The sequence below is a fragment of the Chelonoidis abingdonii genome, chromosome 6 (genome assembly GCF_003597395.2).
Source record: "Chelonoidis abingdonii isolate Lonesome George chromosome 6, CheloAbing_2.0, whole genome shotgun sequence".
NCBI lineage: Eukaryota > Metazoa > Chordata > Testudines > Testudinidae > Chelonoidis > Chelonoidis abingdonii.
The window spans coordinates 26,319,768-26,347,767 of record NC_133774.1 but is presented as its reverse complement, the minus strand read 5'-3'; the positions used below and the strand labels follow the sequence as shown (position 1 = coordinate 26,347,767).

Genomic DNA, 28,000 nt, shown 5'->3' with positions numbered 1-28,000 from the left:
TACAGCAATTTCCATGTAGCATTGGAGATAATGAGGGGTATGGACTCTTCCCTGAGTGAGTGTCTTTCAGTTGGGCTGGGAAGGAAAGGAAAGCAGGTTACTCAGAAATTTCTTCTCCCAAGCTCTTGGGATGTGCATGTGTGTGCATGTGGTGTTTGAGGTTCTTATCAGGACTGGAAACCCCTCACCCTGCCCTCACCTGTGATTGTGGTGAGAGGGTTCCTAAGCATAAACCTAAAGTTTTTCTTAAAGGCAAATCCCACAGAGACTGGGATAAGATTTGTCCCTTTCCCCTCAAATGGAGTCATACAAAAGTATGCAGGGCAGTTGGGGGAGATTAGATTATTACAGCTCAACTGTCTTTTGTTAATTTCATGTTTTTCTCTCAGATTTACCCTGTTCAGGTTAGGATCTTTTTGTGTATATAATAGAATGATATATTATATTAATTTTGGCTGTTGGTATGTGTGTATACACACACACACAAATAAAAAACTAGCTTCTTTCAAACATAGCATTTAGCCTCATTTCAGCTTTCCCTTGTTTTTGAGGGATTGACTAATGTGCCGTGAACCTTATCTGTCTTGCATTTTAATATTTTGAGCAGGTATAAAGTAATTCCACAGTAAAAATACGTGCATTTTAATGTTGAAAGTATTTAAATAAAAGTGATTTATTTCTCTGTAATTTTGGGGGCCATTGTTTACTTCATCAGAGGCTTCCTCAGGCAGACAAAGCTGCTTCCTGCCGCCTTATTTTGACTTTGCAGGGCCCTTTTTTTTGCATAGCAGTTTAAAAAGATAGGGTAGTGCTTCTTAAACACTTTTATTGCATTAAACTTCTACAAAACACTCCTGTAACAAAGCGTTTTGTTGTGGTACTTTTCAATCAAAAATGATCAGTGCTGTTTTTTTCATGCTAGATATTGCTATGATTAAAAATGGTATGTTAGCAAAAGACCATAGTTTTAAATTAAGAAAAGAAGGTGGGGGGAGGGGAGTTGGGGCCTGTTTCTTCAGTTGAGGCTGTTTCTTCAGATAACAATGGTAAACAGGGCCAATCTTTATCTTACTCCTTTGTATAGTTAGAAAAATATAGCTTCATGACAAAGGGGTACCTCTTTGTTTCAAAATGCTGCCTTCTCAGTGTCCTGTTTAGAGCCAATATAAAAGCATGCTAATAGAGCTTTATTTCTAACCAAAAATTGTTTTGTTGCAAAAGTTAACAGCTTCAGATAACAAGGGTGAGAGTGGGCTGGGGTGGGGAAGGTAGTCTTATCTTACTCCTACCTGCACTTACTCACTACCTGGCTTTTGTCTTTAAAATTTTTTATTGTAAACAATGTGAATATCACATTCACCCCCCTGCAAATCTTAACACTTTACCAAGGCTATCCTGTAAACTAGAGTTAAAGTTTAAATTAAAAGGCCTGCTTACAGCCTAAGTCAACAGGTGCCAATTTCCAATAAATGTCAAAGACTATAAAATACATTACTTTAAATAGATGGAATGAGGGAGATTGACATAAAGTGACACTTCAGTCTGTGACAGTTTCTCAGATTTGTCGCCTACAAAAGCCGACTCAGGTTTGGGAATCTCCCTAACATCCTCAGCCGTGACGACTGAAGACTGGGCTGGATGGACCTTTGGTCTGACCCAGTATGGCCGTTCTTATGTTGGCAAGGTGCTGCAGTTACACCTTTCGCCTACCAGGGGCTGCTGTGGCATGAGAAGAGAGGACAGCTGGCTCATGAGCCAGAGCAGCCAGCTAGGAGAGGGAGAGAGCAGCAGCTGCTTTTCCCACAGCAAGATGCCTGTGGGGCCAGGTGAAGGGAGAGGGGTTATTGGGGGGAGGGAGGAGTGGAGGATGGACAGAGTGGGGCACACAGGGCTGCTGGGGAGGTGTCACATCGACTGGGGTTTGGAAGGGCTAGTGGGGGGGACAGACTGGGGTAGGGGCATATGAACTAGTGGGGTTACCCCCATTGAGCCAGGGGCTGAATGACAGTGGGGGTGCAGGGACACATGAGGACAGGGGGAGCGGGGTCAGAGACACATTGGGACAGAGGGAAAGGGTGGTTTAGGGAAAGACAGGTATGGGGCAGATGTGCCTGAATGAATGGGGTGACACCACTGAGCCAGGGTCTGCATGAGGGATGCTTCCCAACTCACAATAAAACCCTGTTCTATATTTCTCCATCCCCACACTCAACAACCCTCCAGGTTCACTCTCAGGCTCCCAGAAATTACTTCCCTCTCCCTCAGCTCCTCCATTATCCTCCAAGCTTTCACCTATGAAGACAAAGGAACTGAGCTCTTTGGCTTTGTGGGAGATCCTGACCAAGGGAGAGGTCAGCTATCTTGCTGGAAGGAGGTGTGATAAGAATCTTACCTTGAACCAAGACCATAGCATTGTTAAGTCTTAGTCATTAGACGTCATTTTGGTTTCTGTCTTGTAGTTTAAACAAATTATTACTCAGAATTCTGTATTAATATGCCTAGTAAGAAATCTGTTTGTCAAAAAACATTTCCTGAATCTTTTTGTTGTCTGTATTGTTACAGAGATACTTGCTGACAGGTATTTTTAAACAAATCACCAACATTAATTGAAACTGGTGTGATTATTTTGTGTTAATTTGACAAATAAAATATGCAGAATTTTGCAGAATTTTAAAATATTATGAGCAGAATTTTTTGGCCCAGAATTCCCCCAGGAGTATTAATTGTATAAAAATTGTTATATAATTAAGAATATGAATGCCAGCATCAGCACAAAGGGATATATATGGAACTGTGGCACCAACCAATGATCATGCTAATCTGCTTTGCATCACTGGCAGCTATGATATTTTTTTCATTTAATAAGCAATCCAAGTATAATTCACTGTGCCTCTAGGAGCATTCCAATGCCAGAGGGCAAGAGGCTCACTGGTATCAGGTAGTGAATTTCAGCTGGCCTGACCAATTCAGTGCACTCAAATTCACTTACGTCATAATCTGTATCCTATGAGTGTTTTGCAAGGTACCACTGGAAAACCAGTAACACACTGATCTTTGATGTTCTTGCATAGTGCAGGTACAGTACATGCTCAAAGAACTGCACAAATATGAAGGAAACATGGGACTAAAATGTGTTTGAACCAGGTAAGTCTCGGGATTGGGTAAACAGGCTTTCCCCAGACACAGGAAAGACCAACACCTCCATCCAGGTGCAAACACAGTCAAGTGGCTATTCACTGGCACATCAGAGGCTGCGGGAACAGATCAATTTGTATTGTAGAAAGCCCCAGTGGGGAAGAAACCAGAGTGAAATCTTCTTCATCAGACTCCAGGGCACCCTGCCTCGGAGCAGAGGCACTGAACGCTGAGAAGGATATATTCCAAAAGTTCAATGGACTATAGAAGAAAGGAGCAAAGAACCCAAGTAATCTTTCACCTACGAAGACAAAGGAACTGAGCTCTTTGGCTTTGTGGGAGATCCTGACCAAGGGAGAGGTCAGCTATCTTGCTGGAAGGAGGTGTGGTAAGAATCTTACCTTGAACCAAGACCACCACATTGTTAAGTCTTAGTCATTAGACGTCATTTTGGTTTTTTTAACCATTTCTAACATAATTCCTTATACTTGGCCTCACTTAAAACCGCTCTCTTATTGATTAAATAAACTTGTGTTATTTTTATTCTAAATCAATCAGCCGAGTACTGTGTTGACTTCAAATGATTATTAACTCCAGTTAAAGCAGCTGCTGTGCTTTTGCCTCTTTGAAGGAACAAAAGACCTTATTACTCTGCTGAATGTTCCGGAAGAGGCCCCATGCCATTTCAGGGCAGATGGTTTTGGGGCAATTTGAGACTGAAGAGTGTGCTGGGCTCTTTTGGCTATTAGTAACCAAGGTTGATGGAGGCCAGAATGTGGCTGTGGTGTAATGCAGGGCCGCCCGGGGGGGGCGGGGGGGGCAAGAGGGGCAATTTGCCCCAGGCCCTGGGCCCTGCAGGGGCCCCCACAAGAGTTTTTCAGGGCCCCTGGAGTGGGGTCCTTCACTTGCTCTGAGAGCCCCAGAAAACTCTAGTGGGGCCCGGGCCCCCAGAACATCTTCTGCTCCAGGTCTTCATTGGCAATTCGGCAGCGGGGGGGTGGTTCTGCTCCAGGACCCGATGCCGAAGTGCCCCGAAGACCTGCGGTGGGGGGGTCCTTCCAGCACTTCGGCGGCGAGTCCCAGTGCAGGTCTTTGGCAGCAATTCAGCGGCGGGGGGTCCTTCTGCCCTGGGACCCGCCGCTGAAGTGCCTCTGGGTGGCCCTGGTGTAACAATCAGGCTTCTGGAGCTGGAGTTACTGGATCTGAGCTGCTCAACACAGAGACACTCAGTACATGCTTGTATGCTGGCTGGGAGCCTCCATACGGGGATCTACAGCAGCAGCACACATATTAAGGCACTCAGGTTACAGGACAAGCTGTGACACAAACGCTCGCTTGTCAGAACTGCATCCCAAATTGTGACAGTCCCTAATACATTGCCATGGTATTGAAAGATTATTAGACTTGTGTTTGTTCTTTTCTTAGGATGGCAAATGAGAGGACAGAGCCATAACATTAATGAATCATTATAATTCACCAATGTTTATTCACAAATATACAATTCTGCTGCCAACAGACTATGGACACAGTGGTAGTGATTGAAATCCATACATTTCAGGATTGTGCAGAGTCTAATTGTCAAAGATATCCTTTCTCCTTTGACAAGTCAAAATGTCTCCTTCCAGCACAACCCAGATACTTCTCTGTACTGCTCACCTTGGTCATCCCCACCAACTCCCAGCATGGTAACCTTTGGTTCACAACCCAAAGACTTTTAGTAAATATGAAATGAAAGCTGCTGAGTGTCCTCAACCCTCATTAACCAGGGATCAAGCCCATGATTGTTACCAATATTAGATACAAAGCGTATTCTATATGGAGAAGTTTTACAGTTATAGAGCCCAGGTTCCCTCACGAGGATGTAAATCACGAGTAAGGACTCTGAACGTCACGCAGCAACACTGCTGTAAAATCAGTTTGTGAGAGGTTTCACAGGGTTAAAAAGCCCATTTTCTCTTATTGGACAATGAACAGGATATAACGCACATTTAAAAACCAGGCAGTGCATGACACTATGTAAGGACCTACATACTGGGCCCAGTTCTGATCTCACAGTGGTTTAACTCCTTTGACTTGACTAGAGTTATTCCTGATTTATGCTGCCTGAAGCAGGATCAGAACCAGGTTCTGTGGAGTTAGACCCAGAGAAAACTAGTTTCAGTAAGTGCAGAATCAGACGCAACAGCTTGTATGGTGGCAGACAGTTATATCATGACAAAGATGAGAGATAGCCACAAATATATAATGCAAATAGACATCCTTTTAATATGCTAAATCATTACAAAACAGGTTTACATGTTATTTCATTAAATAAGACAGAAATATGATAGTACTCAGACATTAGCAGCTATGCAAAAAATATATCTAATGCATATGGAAGGTATGTACGAGAATTTGCTGTTAAGTAGAGTAGTGGTTCATGTTTACAATAATCCACTCTTACTGTATAAAATAGCAACACGGTTTTCTAGTTTGAATAGTAAGTCTATTCCTTCATACGTGCATTATTGCTTAAAATTGCAGATAGATGCTTATATAATCCTTTTACCTTTTAACACTGTGTATGTGTGAGTTTAAAATAAGTATAACACGACTTATATACAATCTAGTATTTTGTATGGCATTCTTTTTCATGTTTGATAATGTGGTAAAAGAACAGAATAGCTTCCTGACTCAATCTGTTTGCATCTAGATTTGCACTGTGCAAGTCTGCATATTTTAAGCATTAGCAGCTGTTTTTATGAAATAGAAGCATTATAAAGCAAAGGAATTAAAGTCCAGTGCTTAGTTCAGTTTTATCAGACTAGATCATCTTACTGCTATGTGCTAAACAGTCATAAAAAAATACTGTAATACACTGACTACTTCGGGTCACATCCTTGGCCCTTTTGAGTAAACAGACCATAAAGCTGTGCCTGGCTGAAGTTTCCCGCAGTGCGGGGTTGTTACAGGGCCTGGGTGGGAAGAGGGGGGGTCATGACTGGAGTGTTGTTGTGCTCCAGCCATCCCTGGCTAAGGTAATAAATAGCCTCTCAGAGGCTGTGACTAGCCAGTGCAAGTTAGAGCAGCCGTGCAGCTTGGAGTCACAGCTTCCATCCCTGTGGTTCTGTGCTAAGCATAAATCACCCAGCCCAAAAGGTTCTAGCCCATTTACTTCCATGGAATTACTCCTGATTTGTATTGGAAGAAAAGTGGATTCAGGACCATCAGGTCAAATTAAACATAGATATTTAGAATCTGGTATCACTGGAGCGGAACAATAACTGCTTTTCTGTTTCTTTAATCTGAGAAACGGATAAAAGGCAGATTTTTGTTTAGTCCTTCCTATTGTATTTAATATTTAAAAAGTAAACAGCCTGAAGAGGTTACTTATTATTGCACTAACCAGGCCATGACTCCCGTCCCGAAAGAGGAATTTAAAGCAGCTAGAGGATGTGATACCTCACAAAGGGGCAAACCTTTAGCCTAGAGCACAGCAAAGCAGCTTTTCTCTCTTCAGGCCATATTCCTTGGTTGTCATGCAGCCAAGAGGCTGTAGCAGCTTCTGCAACTCCCGTGTGGACCTGGTCCCCAATGGGTAATGGCCAGGTCAGTGGAACTATATTGTGGAACAACCATCCCTTGGTGACAGAATATAAGGAACACCATGGAGCTGTGGTGTAAGAAGAGGGGAAGGGGCAAGGTTTCCCCTTAAAGGAGAAAGCTGAGCACTCCTCTGACATTGTTACTGGACAATTTACAAGAAAATGGATCTTATAGTGGTACCAGCTTTGCAAAGCAGTCAGGAAAATTAGCCTGGGAAATACTCACAGGCCACACTAACATATGCATGAGAGAGCAGAGAAAAAAAGTGTCACGCATATCACCTATGCATCTCAAGGGAGCTATGCCTATTTATACCAGCTGAGGCTCTGGCCCCACATGTTAATGTACCATCAATGCTGATCAACATGAACATAGCTGAGAACCACCCCTTTAATATCTTGTCATGTGTTTTGCTTAATGGTATATTTGTACTACTCTCTTTTTACATGTATTTTTCTGTTTAGATTCTTGGTTGCACTGAAATGCTGCATCGTTGTAGTTGTGTTTTAATTGGCCCTAGGGACCAGGTACCCGTTGATCTCCTAGGCATGGAGCAATACGCCACACTCTCAGTGGGTGCAAATCAGCATTGAGCCTTGAAAGTTAACAGAGCTAAGCCAATTTACACTAGCAGCAGATCTGACCCATTGTTTTGTCCAATAAAAACTCTTGGTGCAGTAGTAATGAGGACAGAAAAGACAGCAAACAGGCATCTGGGCCTGAGTTACTAAGTTTGGCTCTGGGTCTGAACTTTCCCAGTGTCCAGGGAGGGTCAATATTGGGGGGGTGGGTGTTGGGGGCCCATCCCTGCATAAAACCACTATGACTGTGTTTACATTTGTTGGCCCCGGTTCCCTCTGGCCTTCTGCTTCCACCTCCTACCTTCTTACATACACAAGCTGCAGGCTTAGCTGATCTATTTGAATCCTTTGAGCACCAAAATGCTATTTTTACTCATTATGGTACACCGTCTCACACGCCATGCATCAGCACAGCCCTTGCTGTGGCTGTGGTAGGATGGGTGCTGTTATCTTGGGAGTGTGTCAGCGTTCATTAGCAAGTGATGCTGTGTGTGCACTCTTTCCCCTGGGATGTGAGTACTGGATGGGGAATGAGTTACCAAGCTCAGATCTTGAATCCCAAACTAATACAAGCTGAGTCTGATCTCACTTGTTCTGTTTTTTTAACACCTGGTATAATGCTACTGACTTCAGCCAAGTTACTCCGGATTCAGTCACCCCAGTTTAAGTGAGATCAGAATCTACTTAACCTATCTAGACTTTGCAACCATGTTTCATGATAGGGATTTTATGATCATTAAAATCTGTAGCTGTGTAAACTGAGCTGTCAATAGGAGCGTTAATGAATGTGAAGCACTCATCAATGGTTGGATAGAGGGCAGTCGACAAGTGCAATGTAATAGTAAGTTATATGGCAATCACCTCCCATGATTAAGGTCTTAAACTGATTGAACTAAATTTGTTTTCAGTTACACTGGATTTACTCCACATTGGCACTGGTGTAATTGAGAATGGAAATTGGTCCATTGTCCTTGCAGGCCAAGAAAAATCCATTCCCATTGATTACAGCATTGCAAAATGGGGATAGGTACATTATTACTGAATTTATTGTTTACTGAATCAATCAGCAAGAGGCAGGAGACCCAAACAAGAAGGACCAATAGTCTGCTCTGTTACAGCAACTCCTATGGTTTTTGAGGTTTACTGATTTTTGCAAAAGCTGGACATTGTGACATATGCTTCGTCCTTATTTGATGACTTAACTCCATTATTGGGCTGTATTAGCGACATTGTGTTGATATTTAGGGGTCCTGATCTGGGCTGAACCATGGGGTCTGCTGAAGAGCTGGAGTGGGTCATAGGACCACAATTATATAGTTGTGTACCATTGCTACTGCACACCTTATATGGGATGTCATTGCTGGAGCCATCTAACATGGAAGGGTGAGTCTCACATAAGTGCCCACTCAATGTGTCAGATGGCCAAATGCCTCCATAAGTCACAGGAAGCTTTAAGACGCTTTTGTCTACAGCAGCGAGGCTTGTCTTCATCTCTGATGATCCATTGCAAACTTTTTCTGAAACATCTGCATCTAGAGGAGCCGATGGCTGCAGAAAACATTCCACTTCTGCTTTGGCTTGAATGCCGTCCACTTTGTGAATATGAACATACCCAAAACTTTCTGGGTTAAAGCTTGTATCAAAATTCTGTGTGACAAAGAGGATAATATGTTCAGTTAACTACAGGTACAAAGTTAAGGGAAGACACTCCAATAAGTCATCAGATTTTAGAAGAATTTTTGTTTATGTACTTTAAAATTTTCATAAAGAAAAAAGAGAACTAACTTCTTTTCCCACTAATAAACAACCAACCAACCAAACAAAAGATCTTGAATCAAAATCAGTCCTAGGTGCAATTCTGGGAACTAACTCATAACAGACTGACTAGCCTTTATGAGAGACTCTGAACTTTTTACACGCCCCAGCCTGTTCTCAACTAGCCAGGATCGTGAAGAACCCCTTCCACTTTAGCAACAAGAAAAAAGCAGACTAGTCATGACCCCCTGACATCTGTTTGTGATCCCAGATTGAGCAGCTATAATCTAGGGTAAATATGAGATGTGAGGCCAAAGGCTAAATGTCTCAGACTTTTGAGTACTTTCAAACAATGCACTATCTGGAGCACGTTATTCCACTTACAAAACAGCACTATTAACTTTCTCAGTAACAAAAAATAGTCTAGATAATTGTAAATCAATGAACAAATTCCACACCTTACAGCTGGAACTGTAGCCCATTAGGCCCCAGTCTGCCAAAGGATAATGTACATGCTTAACTTTACACACTTTGAGTAACCGTATTGACTACATAAAAGTGGAAGGATATCATGGTACAAATTTTCAAAAGGATCACAACTCATTGCCATCAAGGGCCATCATTGTTTTGCACAAGCAAAATCTCAATTTGCCAGTCGAATAGTTAGATGGCTGACTACTTCATCTGCATTTGCAAATACCATTTACGCATGCAAATTGTAGTTTTTGTGAATCAAATTTAGAAGTCCCTTTGAAAGCATGGACCAGTACATACAGCAAATATTCTATAATTAGGGCCCTACCAAATTCGCAGCCATGAAAAACCCATCATGGATCTTTTACCCTATACTTTTACCCTATACTATACAGATTTCACAGGGGAGACTAGTGTTTCTCAAACTGCGGGTCCTGACCCAAAAGGGCATTGCAGCGGGGCTGCAAGGTTATTTTTGGGGGAGGGGGTCATGGTATTGCCACTCTTACTTCTTCACTGCCTTCAGGACTGGACGACCAGAGAGCAGTGGCTGCTGATTGAGGGCCCAGCCCTGCAGGCAGCAGCGCAGAAGTAAGGGTGGCAATACCATACCAGGCCATTCTTACTTCTGTGCTGCTGCTGGCAGCAGCTCTACCTTCAGAGCTGGGCTCCTGGCCTGCAGCCACCGCTCACCAGCTGCCCAGCTCTGAAGATAGTGCCTCTGCCAGCGGCAGAGCAGAAGTAAGGGTAGCAGTACCGCAACCCCACCTATAACACCCTTGCGATCCCTCCACAACTCCTTTTTGTGTCAGGATCCCTACAATTACAACACTGTGAAATTTCAGATTTAAATAGCTGAAATCATGAAAATTACAATTTTTAAAATGCTATATCTGCAAAATTGACCTAAATGGACCGTGAATTTGGTAGTGTCCCAACTCTAATGTACGAGAATTGTTTATGTTTTCTGTACACAGACTCAGGTAATCACAGCAGAGGAAGCACATACCTTTTTTGGCTTCTTGCACAATTGCTCCAAAGTTTTTTTATGATCCGGAAGATTTGGCCACAAAACTGGCTTGATTCTGAAATGAGATACGTAGCAACAAGAAAATTATTCAAGAAGGGATTATGGCAACAGCCATAACTGACAGCACTATCTTAGTAGTACTAGAGAAGCAATAACAGATTTTATATCATCATACTAGATCTTGTAGACCATCTGGGTGTTTTGCATTATCCCGCATGAGATATTTGTTCTAAGACGGCCATTTCTGAACTCTTATTCCAATGGTGAAGGTAGAGGAAGGATATGAGTGATGTGGAATATATCCCTTATCCCACTGCCTCTGAATGATAACACTATTCTACTGTTGTGTGGATAGAACTTTTCATCCACAAACCACTTCACAAACCATTGGCTAATTAACCCACAAAACACTGTAGAAAGAGATAATTAGGGACATATTATTCTTATTTTCCAATAGGGATTTGAGGCAGAGAGCCTAAACTCCCAATTTATCAATGTGACCATGAATTTTGGATGCCTCTTTTATCAGGTGTTTAACTTGTGACATCTAAGACCTGTTTTTCCAAAGGTGCTCAGTTGCTGGAATTTCAGCTGAAGTTAATGAGAGCCACAGGTGTGCAGCACCACAGAAAATCAGGCGCTCAAGTTGGGCACCATAAGTTTGAGGCAACCAAAATTAGTGCCACTTTTGAACAGTTTGGTCTACAAGCTCCAGCTTGACCAATTCTGTGGCGTTCAACTGTGGCACTATATCATGAGAAGACAAGTAATCTCACTGGTAACCAGCTCCCAAACCTGACTTTATAGGTCAGGGCTTTACAGGTTAAAACCTACCTCATCATTTTCTCTCAGAAGCTTATTGGAAGCCAGGCCAGACCACAGAGTATTGGTCTAATGTGCTCCCATTACTCAATAAACAGCCTGCAGCATTTTGCACAAGCTTCAGCTTCTGAATGGTCCCAGGATGTAGAGCATGTGACAGCAATCTAATCTTGAGGTGACAAAGGCACTAGGCAGTCTCCTTTTGCCTACCTCCTCTCTTGCCCTTCTCCCACTCTCAGTTCTTCTATGATTTGTATATGTTCATGTTGCAGGAGAGGCCAGGGAATGGGGTGAGAATTGTTGGATAGTATAAAAGGATGAGATGGGATTTCCATAGTATGATTGGCTTAATACTGTTTTGATGAAAAGAGATTAAAATTACCTGGTTTTCCAAAATGTTAGGATCAGAACAAGCGGGACAAAGAGCAAAATGAAGCCCACAGTAGTTATAACCACAACCATGTCAATGCCTAACAAAAAAATAAAGAATAAATACCATATTAGGTTTGTTCCTGTATGCATTATTGTTGTCTACTATCATGACATACTCTTTTAAGAAAAAAAAATACCTATTATTACTGGGGAATATTGACAAATTTTATACAGTTTGGAGTGATGCAGTGATTCAGCTGCCTTGTTTCTCCCATCTGTCTGAAGGTGGGAAAAGGTGGCTTTGCAGTCCCTGGATCCTTTGCTAAACACCAGGCTAGTCTCCTAGTCCAGATTAGAATAGTTTGAGGGCTGTTCTAAACTGCATTGGCTGCCTATGGCCTCTGGGAAGCATAGTCAGCTCATCTGAGTTACGGGTCCATTGATTTATGCCCTGGCTGCCCTGGGGAATTTGAAGGTAGGGAGTATAGCAACTTTTGCTTATCTGCCTTAGGGGTTGCACTGAATATATCTCAGACAAAACTGAGGATCAGCCCCCTTTGACTGAGGACATATTTTCTACCTTCTGTATGTAGGTCATCGGTCTGCATCTGTCCCAGGTCCATAGTGATCAAAAACCTTGCTGTTGTACACAACTGAAATGGTGAAATTTCCTCCATAATGTAGTTTGTAATTAAAATAAGGTAAATGCATGTTATAATTGGCAATATTAAAATGGATCCTTTTGTACTGCTCTAACTCTGCTTTGGCTAAAATGTTTGATGCAAACTGCTCTTTATCTCTAGAGGCTCACAGAGTCATTCGCAAAATGGAGTGAGCCAGATTCTCTGACCCCTTCTGTCCATATTGTGCCACCCTGTTAGTATAAACAGGATGCGCTCTGGCCCTATTGCCGCTGCTTGGAATTCAGCTGGCTTTGGGGCATCCCCAACAGGCCCAGGACTGGGGCAGCCAGCTACTATGTCACCCTCCCTCCAGCCGCTGGTGCAGGGAATAGGCAGGGGCATGTGAAGGGTGATGAGGTGGCTGCAGTGTGCAGCACTCTGGCTATACTCAGCGTGTGGATATTCCCTGAAGGACCACTGGCAGCAGGCATAGGCAGCAGAGCTGAGGCCAAGTAGAGAATCAGGAAGTCATTAGTAGCCCTTGATACTCTGCCTAGCCCCACACCTGATCTGCTGTATCAAGTGACTTGGTCAGGTTTTAGGCTTTTTGCAAACTTAAGAAAGTGGTTTCCCTTTGCTTACTTTTCTTTCTGGGGTGTTCCGCTTCCATTTGGAAGTATTCAGAGGAGCTCCATTCACTCCAGATACCCTTGAAATACTTTCCATTGGGCTTTGATCGCACCTTCACTTCATAACTTGCACCCATCTGAAGGCTTTTCCCCAGTAATTTTACCCAAAGATATGGAGACTGTATTGTCTAAACAGAGAAAGATCGGATTATTTTTTGTCAGAATGACAAATTAAATTTTTCAGATTCGGTAAGGGAAAGGTTATTTATATATAAATCATGTTTGTAGAGAAGATTTTCAGCTCTGAAACCTTAGCTAGCTCAGAGAGACAATTGCCCTGCTTTATGTGTGAGCGCATCCTAGTAGCAGCCCAGGGAAATGCAGAGGAGAGCCATATGCAATCAATTATTCACAGGGCAGAGCCTATTCCTGCAGATACTGCCCAGCTGTGCATTTCCAAAGGGCAGGATAATAGGGTTGGAGGAATGGACTCTGCTCTTATATGACAAATTTTATTCAAAATGCTAGCTACTCAGAACATTCATACATGAGAGATTTGAAGCTGCCTGGAATAAGCAAGCTAGTAAACAGGAGCAGCAAACGGGAGTTGTGTGAGGGAGTTTAGAGAGGGAATGTGAAAACCAGATACATCTAACATTCTCTAAACACAGACTAATAAACATCCTATTCCCCACCCACTCAAACCAACCAACCAAACAAAAAAAGCTGCAGAAGTAAAACGAATGCAGGAAGAAGTCCAGCAGCAGAGTGAGGCTATTCAGTTTAATGCACCGAATGCAGCATGTACAATTACCTGCCTTGTGGGCAAGTGGTGTATATGCATTCTGTGCAAGGAGTTCATGGCTCTCAGAGACCGAATACAGGCTCTTGAAACCAGAGTGGCTGAACTGGAGGATTAGGGAGACAGAAAGATACCCGGATGAGACTTTCCAGGACACAGGATAGCAGTCCCACCCCCCAATCAGACAGCCTTTGTGCTGTTGAGAAGGATGAAAGTCTCAGGGAAGGAGAACATCAAACTGAAGCAGAGGGAAATGATCCTATAGTTGGGACCCTCCTTCCAGATGATGCCATGGTATCCTTTCACACTTAGGATACCTCTCTGGGGGAAGGGAATCCCAGTTATTAGGAAGAGATGAGGAATAGTTTGGCAGAGTTGGTCACTGGAAATATAGATAGGTGGGTTTGCGATGACTGGGAGAACCACATGGTGAACTGCAGTTCTCTCCAAGACAGACTTATGTGCAGTAATGTGGAGGAGCCAGTGGTCACAGTACACGTAAGTACTGTGGTGCAAGTAGAATCAGGGCCGGCTCCAGGTTTTTTGTTGCCCTATGCAAAAAAAAAAAAAAAAAAGAGCCGGAGCGCTGTCCCCTCCTTGAAAAGGGCTGCCCCAAGCACATGCTTGGAACGCTGGTGCCTAGACCCGGCCCTGAGTAGAATTAATTTCTTATCAGTACGCTGCACTCATGGGAGGGACACAAAGGGGGAGCACGAGCTAAACAGGGGCATGTGACCTCCCCACATGACCCCCCCCATGTGACTCCACCCCCACCCTGAGAGTCCTGTGCTCTCCCCTTCCCCTCCCCATGAGCCATCCCACATTACCTGGGGAATGAGACCTCTGTCCTTCTCCCGCCACACCAGAGAATTCTGAACCGCAGGGGTCTGTGAAACCACAGCGGCGAAAGGAGCAGAACTTGGGGTTGCTGGACGACTCCAGCTGGCAGCTCCTCCAGCGTGGCTGTACCGCCCCAAGCCTCGCTCCTAGCCCCACCCCCAACCTTTCCATGCAACTGCGTCTCCTGATTCCTATCTGGGGTCTATACAGCAGGAGGACAGGGCTGGGCGCGTGGCTGTGGGTGGTACAGCCACGCCAGAGGAGCTGCTGGCGTAGGGCTGACCAGCAGGCCCACATTCTGGTCCTTTCACCATTGCTATTCCTGGGAGAGCTAGCTCAGCGGCCCCACACTCTGCTCTCCTGGGAACCGCAGTGGCAAAAGGAGCAGAACATGGCCACCAGGCAGTCCCACACGGTCAGCTTCTCCAGCGCGGCTGTACTGCACCCAGCCCTATCCTCCATCGGGGCTGCTATACAGATCCCAGACAGGACTCAGGAGATGGAGCTGCATGGAAGGGCTGGGGGGTGGGGCTGGGGGCGGTACTCCTCCTGTGTCTTTCCTGTGCAGAGTACTGGCTATAAATATCTTACTGGTACAGCGCACAGGACAGGACCACCATACTTGCACCACTGCATAGGTATCAGTGACATAGAGACAGGTAGGAGAGGTTGTGGAGGCCAAATTTTTATTACAAATATTTTCACTGTAAAATGATAAACAAAAGAAATAGTATTTTTCAATTCACTTCATAGAAGTACTGTAATGCAATCTCTTTGTTGTGAAAATGTAACTTACAAATATAGATTTTGTTTGTTGCATAACTGCACTCAAAACCAAAACAATGTAAAACTTTAGAGCCTACAAATCCACTCAGTCCTACTTCTTGTTCAGCCAATCGCTAAGATGAACAAGTTTGTTTACATTTATGGGAGATTTTGCTGCCCGTTTCTTATTTACAATGCAATCTGAAAGTAAGAACAGGCATTACCATGGCACTTTGGTAGTTGGCATTGTGAGGTATTTACATGCCAGATATGCTAAACATTCATACGCCCCTTCATGCTTCAGCCACCATTCCAGAGGACAGCCTTCTATGATGATGACGCTCGTTAAAAAGATAATGTGTTAAGTCAATATGTGATTGAACTCCTTGGGGGGAGAATTGTGTATTTCCTGCTCTGTGTTTTACCCGCATTCTGACATTTATTTCATGTTTAAGAATCTAAAGTGCCTTCCAAAATCTTGTGATGCTGGCTACAACAGTGCCATGTGAGCACCTGTTCTCATTTCTTCACACAACGCACAGTCAACCTGTGGAACTTGTCACCAGGGGATTCTGCGAAGGCCAAAAGTATAACTGGGTTTAAAAAAGAAATAGCTAAGTTTACGGAGGACAAGTTCATGAGTGGTTATTAGCCAAGATGGTCAGAGATACAACTCCATACTCTGGGTGATAATTGTCCTGTTATGTTCACTCCCTTTGAAGTGTCTGACATTGGCCACTGTTGGAAGACAGGATACTGGGCTAGATGGACCATTTGTCTGACCCAGTATGGCCATTCTTGTGTTCTTTTGTTCTTAATGTATGAATACTACATGTTCTATATTTGTCGGAGTATTGTAAAGATGTTTACTGTATGCATATATTAAGTTAACTCAATAGCTCGGTGGTCAGGAAACTACCCAGGATGCTAGATAATAGCCCCGCTAACTACTCCTCAGCACAAACCCAGGATTATTAGCTACAATATGGCACTTTTGCCCCCTGGTGTGACTGGTTCAGAGACAGACAGCAGACAAAGAACTTTAGGAGGATGAAAGGACAAGCCCTGAAGAACAAGTGTGAGAGGGTAGAGCCTGCTGGGAAGAAGGCTGAATCCTAACCATAAAAGTGAGGGTGTCTAGAATAAGCTAAGCCTACATAAGCTTAGGTAAAGCAAATATGCATATAAGTCTTTTGTTGTTTTAATCCTTTGTTTTGTTATTCTGTGTTCCTATTGTCAAGAATGAACAAAACTTTGTTTGAAGAAGGCTGTTTTGGGTCACTGTGTTATCCATTGGTCACAGTTCCCCAAAGGACGACTTGCAGGCCATGAAACCCAGCCAGGCCTGGTGAGCTATCACAGTCAGCCCACAGGGGGCTGTAGCCCAGGGCCTAGTCTGAGAGTCAGAGAATCACAGAATTCTGCCCCAGAGAGGAGAAGATCATGAGGCCTAAGATCTGGAGGCGGTGCACTCAGAAGAGACCAGAATAAGGAACAGAAGTGCAGCTAGCTTAGAACCATGACAGTATATTTAATAATAATTAATAGTTAATAATCATAAAGTAATAATCATATAGTATAATAATATCTCTCTAATTCATGTATGCCTTTCATCACAAAATATCTCAAAGACCGTTGTAAATTTAGCAAACCAATATTTAGCTATATTATCTACTGGTTTCAATGTATCAGTCTTGCTCCAAAGCTCTGGTTGAGCTATATGCTTTATACAAGTGCATACAAAAGAACCAGAGGATTAATAACTGTTTTCAGTTTCTCCCTGAAGCCCACTCTGTCAATTATTACCAATTCCTGCATCGGCTCAGTTGTGCTGCCCAACAGACTCAGAATCTGTGCTGGAAGGTAATGGGTCCCTGTATTCTCTTTAGTCCACATCACAATCTCGCCCACTGTAACTGTAGACATTTAAATATGGTAATGAACAGCATACCTCTAATGTGACCTATCTATTGATCACAGTTACTAGTATTTAGCACTGATGTCACGCTTTCTATTTTCATTGCAATAAGCATGAATTAATTAATTAATTAACCCAAGACAATCCCTGTGAAGGAAGGATTGTAAGTGGTCTAATGGAGTCTGACCATTTTCAATCATTATCAGCCTGGAATGGATTTGAAATGGCAGCTAGAAGCGAAATGATCTAATAACAATTGCTGCAGTTTCTCAAGTTTTCAGCTAAGGGACAACAAAAATGAAGTACATTTTATGCCTATATTATTAGTGCTTGTACTAATATAGACTTAAGCAATTAGTAAGACAATCTCTGTACATTTTCACTTACTTCCCAAGTCCCGTTTTCCTGCCGATAGGCTGTTTCGTGTATTAATTTGTCCTTTAGATATTTTTTCTTTGAATGCGGAGTCTTGTATCGAATAAAATACTCGTTTGCATCCTTTCGGAATGTGATATTTATGCCAAATGGAGTCTCAGGCTTAACTGTAAATGGTGATAAGGGGAAAACAGGTCAATGTATCACACAGGGAACAGTAACCTTAATGTGTAACTAGCTAATAAGTCAATGTGATTATTTTAAAAAGACTTCAAAACAACTGCTCAGAAGTTCTCACTTCCTCCAGGGAATCATCCCGGCACCTGGCTGGCCCAGCATTGGGGAAATGCAATGGTGAGCTTCATGTCAGCTTTGTACTTCCTTCCAGAGCTGTGCTCTGTGCTTCTCAGTTGTAGCTGAGAATCTGGCATTATAACTGGCATTATGAGTAGAGATAATGCCCCATTGCATTGTAACATCGAATCATTGGAAAGTAATTCTAAAACACATAACAGTCAAGTATGAGCTTCACTTGATCAATGTCATGAGATTGTGTCTCCTCTCCAGATTTTGAAATACCACATAATTTCAGTAAAGAATATGTCATAAATTGCTATGCCTGTCTCTTCTGTTATAAGTATAACTGTACTTGTGGCTTCTCTGTCCATTAGTGACAGCCTTGCTGGTATGCAGGCGGCGTGAAATGACAAAGTATTCTAAAGTATAAGGTGAAAAAAATCTAGATCTAACCAGGGCTACTCAAGCACAATGGGAAAGTTTTGACTCTTCAATCAAAATTCCTTCTGCTGATCTCAAAGCTTCAGTACTCCTTCTGGCCAATTTCCTTGTTTTTGTTGGAATTAAAAATTATATGTTTTTTAATTTGACTTTGATGAGAGCAGGACTGGAGCCAGTCCTGATAGTAGCCTGAGAAGCAGCAGTTTCTGTTCCAGCCTGGACCTTGCTCAGACAGAATATTCGGTTCTCTCACTGATATCACTTGGGGCTTGTACTCCCTAGAGAATGAGGTCATGTTAGTTAATATGACACCTCCAGTTGTGTAATAACATGACCTCATTCTCTAGTGAAGCCAAGAGGGGACAGACTTTAATTAGACCTAGCAGAAGCCCACCACTAAGCATGCTAAAAACTGCCTAATAAATTCTTAATTTTTAACTCTTTTCCCCCATAATTATCTGGGAGACTCTGCCAGTATGGACTGGTCATATACCAAATTTGGAGATGTTCTCATGTAACTGTTTTCATGGTATGGATGAGCATTAATATTTTTACAAGGGTTTTATAAAAAAAAAAAAAGTTATTCTCCACCCCACCCACACACATTATGCATAAAAGCAAATTTAGGAAAGGGAACACTCTCAAACAATTCATGAACAATTTACCCCGGGGCTAAGACCAAGGATGGAAAGTTTCAGACTCAAAGAAGAATATTTCAGAAAGATATGCAGGCATATGAATAATAGGGCCATCTGACCAAAATTTTACTTCAAACCCCTTATCCTTCAGAAGAAAGTCTGACCTACCCATTATTTGCAAAGCCTTGGAATTAAACACACTTAAGTGCTTTCTCATACACCACTGTGCAGTGTGTGGCGTATAAAGCTGAACAGACTAGAATAGAAGTGAATTCAAGAATCAAGGGTCCTCACCTGAGAACACTCTGATAAGGTGCTTCAGATATTTAAGGGACTGTTATCTTGAGTGAATCAACTAATCTTAACTGTACCAATGGTGCATGGGGAAAGAGGCCGGTTTCTCAGGAAGCTAGGCTCCAAATCATTAGAGCTCAATACCATAACCTTGAATTGCATCTGGAATGAAACAGGAAGCCAATACAGAATATGGAATACTATTGTAACATGCTTCTGACTGCCAATTCCACTAGAGTAGTCGGACTACTGCACTTCGCACTGGTAGGAGTCTCTAGGTGATCTCCAAGCACATCTGTGTGTACAGTGCATTACAGAATTCCATGTGGAGGTGATAAAACAAGGATAACTGCAGGAAGGCAAGCATCCCAACTGGTTACTGTCATTGCACCAAACTCAGATGGAAGAAAGGCACTTGGTCACTGGAGCCACCCTGGAATGTAGGAGAAATTGATCATCCAACAAGAGCCCTAAACTGCATAACTTCTTGGCAAAGGAGGACAAACCTTTTCAGAGCAGCCTGGACTATCCACAAGTCTCTCCAGTTATGGGGTAGGTTAAAAGCAACGTAGAATACGCAAGCACCTAAGCCCCCTATTCTAAACACAGTTCAATCATGTTTAGTTTTAGGGGGAGGGATTGGTAAGAAATATCCACATATTTTCTGGACTTAGGGCCACAAATTACCTTACCTCACCATGTCTTGATCCCTCAACCAGCCACCATTTCCTCCTTTTTAATCTGGAGTGAATGTTGGTTTTTGCACCAATTTTTTCCCAATAATTTAGACTTCTTAATACTGTGTAAAGCACTTGGCATCTTACCAATATGGGTTACTTCCACACTCCTGCAGTACGGTCTGTTTGACTCAAGGACCACACAAATGTCCTTAGGCGAGAGGATTCCATAGAAATATAAAAAATATGTGCCTTCCTGTTTCTCCATAGTCGCACATATACGCTTTTCAATGATGGTGCTGCTGTTGATTCAACATGACAGAGTTAATTTCTTTTCAATTGTAATGAAAAATATTCTTAAATATTTTCCCAGTGATCTTCGAGGTCAGATTTTTCAAGTTCCAAGCACATCTAGATCTACAAAGCAGAACACAAGCTCAGTCCTGCAGGCATCTACTAAGCCCTTAGTGAAGTGGTTGCAAAGAAGCATCATTTCTTTGAAAGGGATAATACACAATAGTAAGTAATTTTGTAATATTGGTTTGAACAATCGGGCCCTACAATGGGGCTTTCAAAATCCATTCTTTGTTGTTTATTTTAATACAGCTACTAAAGATAACGAAGAAAAGACAAGTCTCTAACCTAGAGAGAACCATTATAAGATTATACAACAAAGTTGGTAAGAACCAAACTTCTTCATTATCAAGGACAAAGAATAGTATAACAAAGACAATTGTTAACTAGTTAAGGAGATTTGCCTGTGTAGTTATGTAATAATAATGCTATTTTTGTTATTCACCCCCAGCATGGGGTTCATTATCAAGTAAAATCACAAACTAATCTCCAGAATTATTCCCTTTTGGGATGAGGAAAGGGAGAAGCAGGAAAGAAAGAGGAGCATTGAAAGAGGACCAAATTAAAACCTGAAAGGTAAGTAAAAGAGGAGGAGAGGAGAGGACTGATAGGTCGGAAAGAGGGAAAGAGGGAAAAGAAAACGGAGGGAGAGGATGGGTTGAGGAGAATGGGAGGGGCTTAGGGCCTCAAGGGAACTGCAAAAACAAAAAGGTTGTATTCATGAGAAAGTTAATAGATTATTCCCATTTTTTCAAATTATATATCTTGGTTGTTTCTATTGGAAAACTTGTTTTATTCCACTGGCACCAGGCTGAACAAGTGAGAGTACCATTCTTTCATAGTTGGCACACTTGGGACTTACTTCTGTCATTGTAGAATTAGACATTAGGCTATGATCAGAGTTCTATCCAGCCAAAGTTTGTCAAAAGATTTCAATTTGCAAGATAGATTGGCCTGCCTTAAGATGGCATGGCCAGCCTGAAGTTCCATGTTGCTGGACAGAAAGAAATTGGCCTAAATATTTATCTCTGTTCAAAGAAGATGGATGACAGGGCAATCTCATACTAAGTGGTATAAGTTAGAGCCTGCTGCATTGCAACCTCAGCATTTGGCAGAGTTGGCTGCACAGGACATGAAACATCTACATGGAGTCTAGTGCATCCTCCAAAGGATTTTCTGACAGATCAATCCTAATCCCAAATCCAGTGAGCAATGCTTTGTGGTGGAACTGATTTCCTTGGGTGTTGGGGAAATAGATAGCTCATGTTCCCATTGCTTTCTAATATTGCCACTGCTGATTGCCAACTTGCTTCATAGATAGAAATATAGACTGGCCAATGGCATAGGTAGGTAGTGTTACTTTTTCAGGAAGCCCTATGGGTTGGGGATCTGGTGCTGCGAAAGCAGGTAGGCCAAACTGGTGTTGTAGAGCAGGTTTAAGTAGAAGCTGTTACCATTCCTTCTTTGGCTCCAGCTGGGATTTTTCCTTAAGGTGAGGAAAAAGCATGAAGGAATCATTTTTAGTTATGTGGTTTATGTTCAAAATCTCTTTGTTAATCCAATGAGGCAATAGAATGCATCTACAGGCAATTAAAATTTTGGTGTTACCCCAAACTGAAGACTCTGAATGTCAGAAGGAATGACATTTAAACTTAGAAGCAACCAGATACCACACTTTTTTAGAGGCCAAAATTGTGACAGATTTCTCCGTAAGGTCTTCCTCTAAATACACCCATTGGTAGAATTTGGATAACTGTACATTAATATTTTTTGATTGGTGAGTATCCAGCCTGACGTGAGTGAACTGAGGGGATTTTAGCTTTTAGTGAGTTCACTCCAAGTCTGTGCACTAATAATTTCCCAGCTTTATTGCCTGATTTCCAGTATGTCTGTTTTAATCTTAACAAAGCAAATTCAGCCTGAGCTGCAGTTATTTTATTGGTTTCGTACCTGAGATTAGTCCTCCTCGGACTTTACCCAAAGAGGATGAAATCAGCATAGCATATGGTCTGCTTCCTTGAGATTTCCTCTGAAATTCATTAGAGTGGTATGTCTAGTTCTCTTTTTGTGGAAGGAGTAGGGTATTATTCTGCTTCTTAAGTATGCCTCGAAACTACCCCACAAGATCACTTAGGAGACCAAGGTGTTCTCACTGGTTTCAAAGAAAAATTGTATTTCTTCCTTCACAAAGTTTGTAAATTGTGTGTCTACTAGTAAAGAGGAGTTTAACCATCATCCTCTGGCTGCCTGCAGCTTTTCAGGCGTTGAGAGCTGCAATGGCAAAGGTGCATGATCAGAGATCATAATCACTTTTATTTCATTGTCAATAACAGAGCTCACCAAGCCACTTGTTACCAAAAAATAATCAATCTTTGAGTATGTGGAATGCAGAGGTGAGAAAAAGGTGTAGTATCTACCTGTAGAGTGCTGCAGTCTCTATATATTCTGTACACCCGGTTCTTCTATCTGGGCATTAATGGTCTGCATAGCAGAGAATTGGGATGGTTGGGGTCTGCTCAATCTGTCCAAAAGCAAGTCTAATGCTTTATTGAAGTCCCCTTCTATAATCAAATTTTTTAGAGAGGAGTCAATTAATCTCGAAAATGATTGATTGAGAAAGGAGGGATCATTTTTGTTGGAGGCATATAGGATTGTATGTAACATCAGAAATACAAACTTTAACAAGTAAGGGTGTTCCCTCAGTGTCTTTATCAGTTGGTAGGGTTTGTGTGTGCAGTTTTTTATTTTACAAGACTGATACCCCCAAGATCTGGTTGAGTAATTTCAAAAAAACGCCTTCACCAGTCCACACTTTCTAAGATCTTTTCAGCCTCAGACTCAGTGAGGTGTGTTTCCTGGAGTCGATATCAGCTTTCAACTTTCTTAAGTGAGACAATTATTTTCCTTTTTACCAAATCCTTTTATGTTTCAAGAAGCCCTTTTAACTAAATTAGCCATAGGTACTCTCCTAGGTAAGTATCCCAACGAACATCTTATGCCATACTCACTGAGATCAAAGGGTACAGGTAGGCTGAGGACTCCAGTGTGAAGGGGAGTTCATAAGGATTTCAGAGGGAAAAAGAAGCTAGAGTGGCAAGAGGTTAAGTGGTAAGAAAGAGTTGAGAGGAGGTAGGACAAGGCGGCAGAGGGTGTAAGAAAAGGCAAAGGTACGAGAAAGCAGTGTCCTTTAGTCAGGGTGGAATAAAAGATCAGGAAGTTAGAGAAGGGGAAGCCCAAATAACCACATCCCCTCTCCCCAAGTTAAATGCAAAATACATCAATATTCCCAACTACCCTCCCCTGCAAAAGGGGAACATCTCAGAGTCTATTTTAATAGGGTTTCTGGGCTAAAATCCACATATAACTATGCATTGGATGTTAGAGTCTAACTAGACAGACATCTGCTTGGGGATCCACTGGAATAATATGAAAGGTGGAAAGCAAGAAGAAACTACTCCACCATCTCTTCCAGACAAATGGGTCCAAAATGTCAGTGTATGACCTTCCAATGGCCGGCTCTTTAAAGAACCACAAGAATTGAAATATTTACCTCTTTCTTAGGTACGTCACCAAATATCAACACCAGTAATTTAAACTGAATACATTACTGGTATGCTGTTCTTAAAAACACTATGAGTAAGACATAGAGACAGCAACCCTCCCTCAACCCCTTCCCCCAATAAATAAATAAATAACCTATGAAAAACCAAACCATTATTTGAAATGGAGACAAGAGATTTGGTTTGATAAATGACCAATCCCAATTTGAACAGTTTGTTAGGCAAATCAATCACCTCTAGTGTCTCAGTTAGAGGATACAATACAGGGACTGCCTCCGCTGGGTTCTTGCTCAGAGGGATTTGGTGTGTTGATCTGAGTATGTGAATGTCCAGTGGCTCTGCCTGGCTTTACATATGGGAAAGATGGAGGATATGGAGGGTGCAAAGCTGATGTGGGACCTTCTCCCAATCCTTTTGCTTCTGGTGACAACAACCCAGGAACACAAGGGTTGAATAGCAAAGGAAAATCGCATGGCCACGTAAATTTGTTTGTTTAATTATATAGAGGCAATATAGTTTTCTGCTTCTACTGGTTTGGAGAAGCCAAGGAGTTGGCCAGCCTGCTTGATTTTAAAAATAGCTGGGAAGGCTATAAAATAGGTCAGTCCTTTCTCCTTGACCGTCTTCCTTGACATATTGAACAGAGCTCTTTGTTTAACTACAGCTCAGCTGTAGTTGGGAAATATTATTTTATGCCCATTACAACTCAGGTTTCCTTTTTCTCTGACTTTTTAAAGGCTGGATTATTGCACATTGTATATTAGGAATCTGAATATAAATCCCATGGGTCTGGCATTAGCTGAAGGTTTGGGGGCTAGGGAGTGGAGAGGTCTTTCTATGTTCAGCTTTGTATCAAGGTATAAGGAAAGAATCTGAAGTAGGGTCTAAGTAATTCTATTGGCCTGCACTTTTCCACTTCCAGAGGGAGCCTGACCACTCTCATATTAGTTTTGCTGGACCAGTCCTCCAGATCACTGATTCTATATTGCAGCTTTTGGATCAGATATTGTTGCTCTAGTGATCCGAACAGAGTCCATATTGTCTTCTAAGATACATATTCTAGTTCTGCCTACTTGTTCCTGGAGGTTAGCCTCTGCAAACTGACTTAATATGCTGCAGTCGCGGCTTTAATTTCAGGATTAATTTAATGCTCTGGTAGGTTCTGCTCTTTAGATGTCTCCTTTAGCCTTTTATAGACTTGATCTAGGCCTACTGGGGACCCTCTTCCTGGGCCATGCTGCCCTGCACAGGCTGTTAAAAAAGCCTCTGTTTCTTTGCTATTTGTGGGGAGTTTGGAGAGGGAAAGGTGTGTGTGTGTCAAAATTGGCTCAATTTGCTGCTTTGATGTTAAACAACAAGATTAACCATCCAGAGACAAAAACAGTGGCCTTAGTATAGTGGATGTTATTGGATTTTACTGTGGTTGAGCAGGAGCTCTACATCTAGGCAGCTATTTTCCCCTGCTGGCTCCCAGAATCTCACACTGATATCTCTTATTAAGGGCCAGATTCTGCTACATAAGAATGACCATACTGAGTCAGACCAAAGGTCCATCGAGCCCAGTATCCTGTCTTCTGACAGTAGCCAATGCCAGGTGACCCAGAGGGAATGAACAGAACAGGTAATCATCAAATGATCCATCCCCTGTCACCCATTTTCAGCTTCTTGCAAACAGAGGCTAGGGATACCATCCCTGCCCTTCCTGGCTAATAGCCATTGATGGACCTATCCTCCACGATTTTATCTAGTTCTTTTTTGAACCCTGTTATAGTCTTAGCCTTCACAACATCCTCTGGCAAGGAGTTCCACAGGTTCACTGTGTGTTGTGTGAAAAAATATTTTCTTTTGCTTGTTTTAAATCTGCTGCTTACCTTTATTTATATGAACTTCAGTGATACTCCTTGTGGAATAAGGTACTATGTCATGTAAATAATGGGATCACAATATGGCCATTGTTTTTTAATTCTGGTTCCATGGGTGTACTGATCAAGTGGTACGTCTGTGAAATCACATTAGGAGTTATGGGGCTGTGTAAGGAAAACCGAGGATAGATTTTATCGTTTAATTTGAGAAGTTTGTGTTGAAATAACTTTGTTTTTTAAAAATACATTTTATCTCAATTTAAAAATACACTTCAGATGAGCCTTGTGGTGGCTGATCCAATTTAAGTCAATGACAAAACTTCCCATTGATGGCAGCAGAAGTAGAATCACCATGTTAATTAAATGATAATAAATGAGGGGGAAAGTTACATGGCACTGTTTCTCTTCAACATGCTCCTCTAACCATGACAACCACAGCTGACATGACCACAATTTAACTAGGTCCCTTCCAACAGTTCAAGATCAATACATTTATAACAACAGAGGAGAAAAAAGTAAACAAAGAATCACTGATTTCTTTCAGAAGCTGGCTGTGATCACACTTTTTAGAACCACATCTAATTATTTGTGCAGTTCACAGCTCAACAAAATCACAGACTGTAGGGATGTATTACAGGTGGAAAATGAGCACAGACTGGAGATTTGAAAGGATGGACGTAGATGAAAGAATCTGTGGAAGACAAAAGAACAGTGGAGGAAGGGAGGGTGTGATATATCACAGTGAAAATGCACTGCATAAAATAGGAAGTTTAGGCCAGGATATTGGAACTTGGAAAAAATGTGTTACAGGGAGTGGAGTCCCATGCACCAGTGACTGGTCAGCTGCCTCCTGATTGGGTTTTAAAAGAGGGCATCTGGGTCAGGAGATGGCTGTCTGACACCATAGACAGAGCCACAAGAGATCTGAACTCTCCTAGAATATCAGAGTTGGAAGGGACCTAGTTAAATGCTGCTCAAAGCAGGACCAATCCCTAGATGCATTTTTGCCCCAGATCCCTAAATGGCCCTCTCAAGCATTAGAGCTCACAACCTGGGCTTTAGTAGGCCAATGCTCAAACCACTGAGCTATCCCTCCCACCTATCTCTGAGGCTAGCTAGAGCAGAACTAGGGTTGAGAACTGAGCTGAGACACAAAGCTGGGGACACCTGACAAGGAGAAGGCCTGGACAGTGGCCCTAGGCAAAAGGAGAAGATCCTGCTTGGTCAGTAGAAGCAAGATGGTGAATCCTGGAGGGATGTGCCCTGAGCAAGGCTCAGACTCAGGCAGGAAGGCCTGGGGGGAGCACGCAGGGTAAAAGCCTGAGTAGAAGGACGTGGGAGGAGGCCTAGAACAAGAGGTCAGTTCTTGAAAGTTGTTCCCTGAATAGGGTTGGACAAACAGGCAGGAAGGTCTCAGGAGATACAAAAACTTGAGACATCCAAGATGATCCTGAGCTCATAAAACTGGACTGCTGGAGCTGTGTACTGAGCAGCCTGACAGATTGCCTGGGACAGCTATGTCAGAAAAGGGACTATGCTGGGAAAACCTGAGTTGGTGGCAACCCTAAGTGGAACTCTGGCGAGATCTCTTGTAGGGGGCTGTGGTAACAGTTAGGAGAGTGGTCACTCTTTGGCAGTAAGGCCTGATCAGTGAGGCCCCGGCTCAGGGCAAAAGAAACAGGGAACACAATGCTGCCATTGAGTCTTGGGTGAGGGACCTGGAGGTGCTGTCCCTGAAGAGGGGACTGGAAAAACTGTTGTATGTTTAGTGTGGGTTTAATGAGAATGGTTTTACTACCAGGGTTTTGGGGGGAATTACTGCACTGGTGGCTGTCAATAGGTTATGCCAGGAGGTGGGCTTTCTATTGGCCATTGAGAGACTCTGTTCATGAGCAGAAGAAAGGGGAAACTGAGGCAGGGTATATGCCTGTCATACAGCTGATGATAACGATAGTTATGAGAAAAAGCTTCCCTAATTTAATAAATGACATCCTGACAATGAGCAGTTAGTGTGAAATACCCTTGATCTGTGGACAAAAATGCTATTTTTCAAAAGATGAGCCAGGAGTGTGATGTTGCACTCCATATGCTTTATGAAAATAAGCTTGGAATGTGAATATGGAATATGCTTTATGCAAAGGGTCTCTTGTAAGATATCATTGCAAAGCTAA

General features: G+C 42.5%; 1 protein-coding gene across 2 annotated transcripts in view; it reads right to left on the bottom strand.

The window, feature by feature from the left end:
- IL7R (interleukin 7 receptor) overlaps positions 1 to 28,000 on the bottom strand; it is a 216,852-nt gene that overhangs the window by 178,500 nt on the left and 10,352 nt on the right. The window contains exons 3-8 of one of the 2 annotated variants that reach the window (XR_012656075.1): positions 20,201 to 20,355; positions 17,719 to 17,873; positions 13,020 to 13,194; positions 11,765 to 11,852; positions 10,540 to 10,615; positions 7,596 to 8,948 (exon numbers count right to left, since the gene is read on the bottom strand). Coding sequence is in view for 1 of the 2 variants with exons in the window: in XM_032779924.2 (XP_032635815.1) it covers positions 8,442 to 8,948; positions 10,540 to 10,615; positions 11,765 to 11,852; positions 13,020 to 13,194; positions 17,719 to 17,873; positions 20,201 to 20,355 (1,156 nt within the window). In the remaining variant the exon portion in view is untranslated. Of the gene's footprint in view, positions 1 to 5,375; positions 8,949 to 10,539; positions 10,616 to 11,764; positions 11,853 to 13,019; positions 13,195 to 17,718; positions 17,874 to 20,200; positions 20,356 to 28,000 lie in introns of those variants that run through there. The other variant, XM_032779924.2, reaches the window with a different exon arrangement.